The 1,887-nt window shown below is 46.4% G+C and overlaps 1 protein-coding gene across 1 annotated transcript; it reads left to right on the top strand.

The window, feature by feature from the left end:
• The first annotated feature begins 372 nt into the window (after positions 1-372).
• Positions 373-1,470, top strand: LOC144700977 (photosystem I reaction center subunit III, chloroplastic-like). The gene has a single exon (XM_078572599.1). The coding sequence runs from the start codon at positions 692-694 to the stop codon at positions 1,364-1,366; it is 675 nt and encodes a 224-aa protein (XP_078428725.1). The 5' UTR covers positions 373-691; the 3' UTR covers positions 1,367-1,470.
• Positions 1,471-1,887: the final 417 nt, after the last annotated feature.

Here is a 1,887-nt window from a genome sequence, read left to right as displayed (position 1 = left end):
AAAATAACTTACTCAACATGAACAAAATCCTACAAATGATCGTTGGCGTTGTCATGCCTGACTGATCTTTTATGAATGTCTGTAATATATCGTGATATAAATATTTGTTTTAAGCCCATTTTTTAGATACGAAAGTACCAAATATTACTTTTATTCAGTTAACAAAAATAAATAAAAAATCAGGTTTTAACCAAATAAAATAAGTATCGGGTATTATTGAACTCGCCACATTACTTCCGGACTTTCACAAAAAAATAGAAAGTCAGATAGAAGCTCAGATTTAGATTCACTTTGAATCTCATCCAATCAGCACTCGCCAGCTCAGCTATCTCTCTATTCCGCCTTATCCATTTCTTCTTTTTCTTCTTCCTCTGCAAACAAATTTGAACCAGATCGAGCTCAGATCGCCGCCAAGCAACCAAGTTTGATCCAGATCGAGCTCAGACCGTCGCGAAGTGACGAAATCTTAAGCAGATCGAGCTCAGATCGTCGCGAAGCAACCAAATTTGAACCGGATCGAGCTCGGATCGTCGCAAATCGACGAAATCTGAAGCAGATCGAGCTCAGATCGTCGCGAAGCAACCAAATTTGAACCGGATCGAGCTCGGATCGTCGCGAATCGACGAAATTTGGACCAGATCGAGCTCAGATCGTCGCAAATCGGAGAAATTTGAACCAGATCGAGGCCGAGATGTCGAGCTTCGCAGCCGTCTCCGTCTCCACCATCGCCAAGCCAAGAACCCCCGCTCCATCGCTCTCCCAGCCTCCGCAAAGGCCGATCGTGAGCTGCTCGGCTGAGAAATCGCCATCCCCGGCCGCGGCGGACTCCCTGAAGGCCTTCTCCGCCGCGCTCGCCCTCTCCTCGATCTTGATCTCGGCGGCGCCGCTCCCCGCCGCGGCGGACATCGCCGGATTAACGCCTTGCAAGGAATCCAAGGCCTTCGCGAAGCGCGAAAAACAAGCCCTAAAGAAGCTCGAATCCTCGCTGAAGAAGTACGATCCCGAATCCGCCCCTGCCTTGGCCATCAAGGCAACCATAGATCGGACCAAGAACAGATTCGAGAACTACGGCAAGTTCGGGCTGCTCTGCGGCGCTGATGGCCTTCCTCACTTGATCGTCAGCGGCGATCAGCGCCATTGGGGAGAGTTTGTGACTCCTGGATTGCTCTTCCTGTACATCGCTGGGTGGATTGGATGGGTCGGGAGGAGCTACTTGATCGCGATTCGCGGGGAGAAGAAGCCTACGCAGAAGGAGATCATCATCGATGTTCCTCTCGCTTCGAGATTGGTGTTCAGGGGATTCATCTGGCCTGTGGCCGCCTACAGGGAGCTTCTCAACGGGGAATTGGTCGCCAAGGACGTCTGATTTCAAGGTTTGAGCCTCCATCTCTCGATCTCGAGACGAGGTTTCTGTAATTAATTTTCTACCGGATGTTTCGATAGATTATGGTTTCCTGTTTGATTCTTGAAGATGAATTCTTTTAATCGAATGGTTCTTGATCCTCAAGAACACCTTCCATATCTGGACTCCTAATTCCTTGCATCTTGAATTAGGCGAACGTATGCTGAAATAATCATGGATTCTTCTTGAAGATTCTTGAAGATGAATTCTTGAATTGACTGCTTTTTGATCCTCAGAACAACTTTCAAATCTAAACTTTTAATTCCTTGCATTTTCAATGAGGCGAACGTATGCTGAAACAATCAATGGATGAACCATCGTTCTTACCAAATCATAGATTTAGATTCTTGCAGATGAGTTCTCGTATCGATTGCTTCTTGATCCTCATAATACCTTTCAAATCTAAACTTATAATTCCTTGGATTTTGAATGAGGCGAACGTATGCTGAAACAATCAATGGACGAACCATCGTTCTTACCAAATC

The sequence above is a fragment of the Wolffia australiana genome, chromosome 3 (assembly GCF_029677425.1).
Source record: "Wolffia australiana isolate 7733 chromosome 3, ASM2967742v1".
NCBI classification, from domain to species: Eukaryota; Viridiplantae; Streptophyta; class Magnoliopsida; order Alismatales; family Araceae; genus Wolffia; species Wolffia australiana.
This window is presented reverse-complemented; position numbering and strand designations above follow the sequence as displayed.

Bases quoted from the DNA above. Each gene is read 5' to 3' on its own strand.
- LOC144700977 (XM_078572599.1), top strand. From the start codon at position 692: ATGTCGAGCTTCGCAGCCGTCTCCGTCTCCACCATCGCCAAGCCAAGA.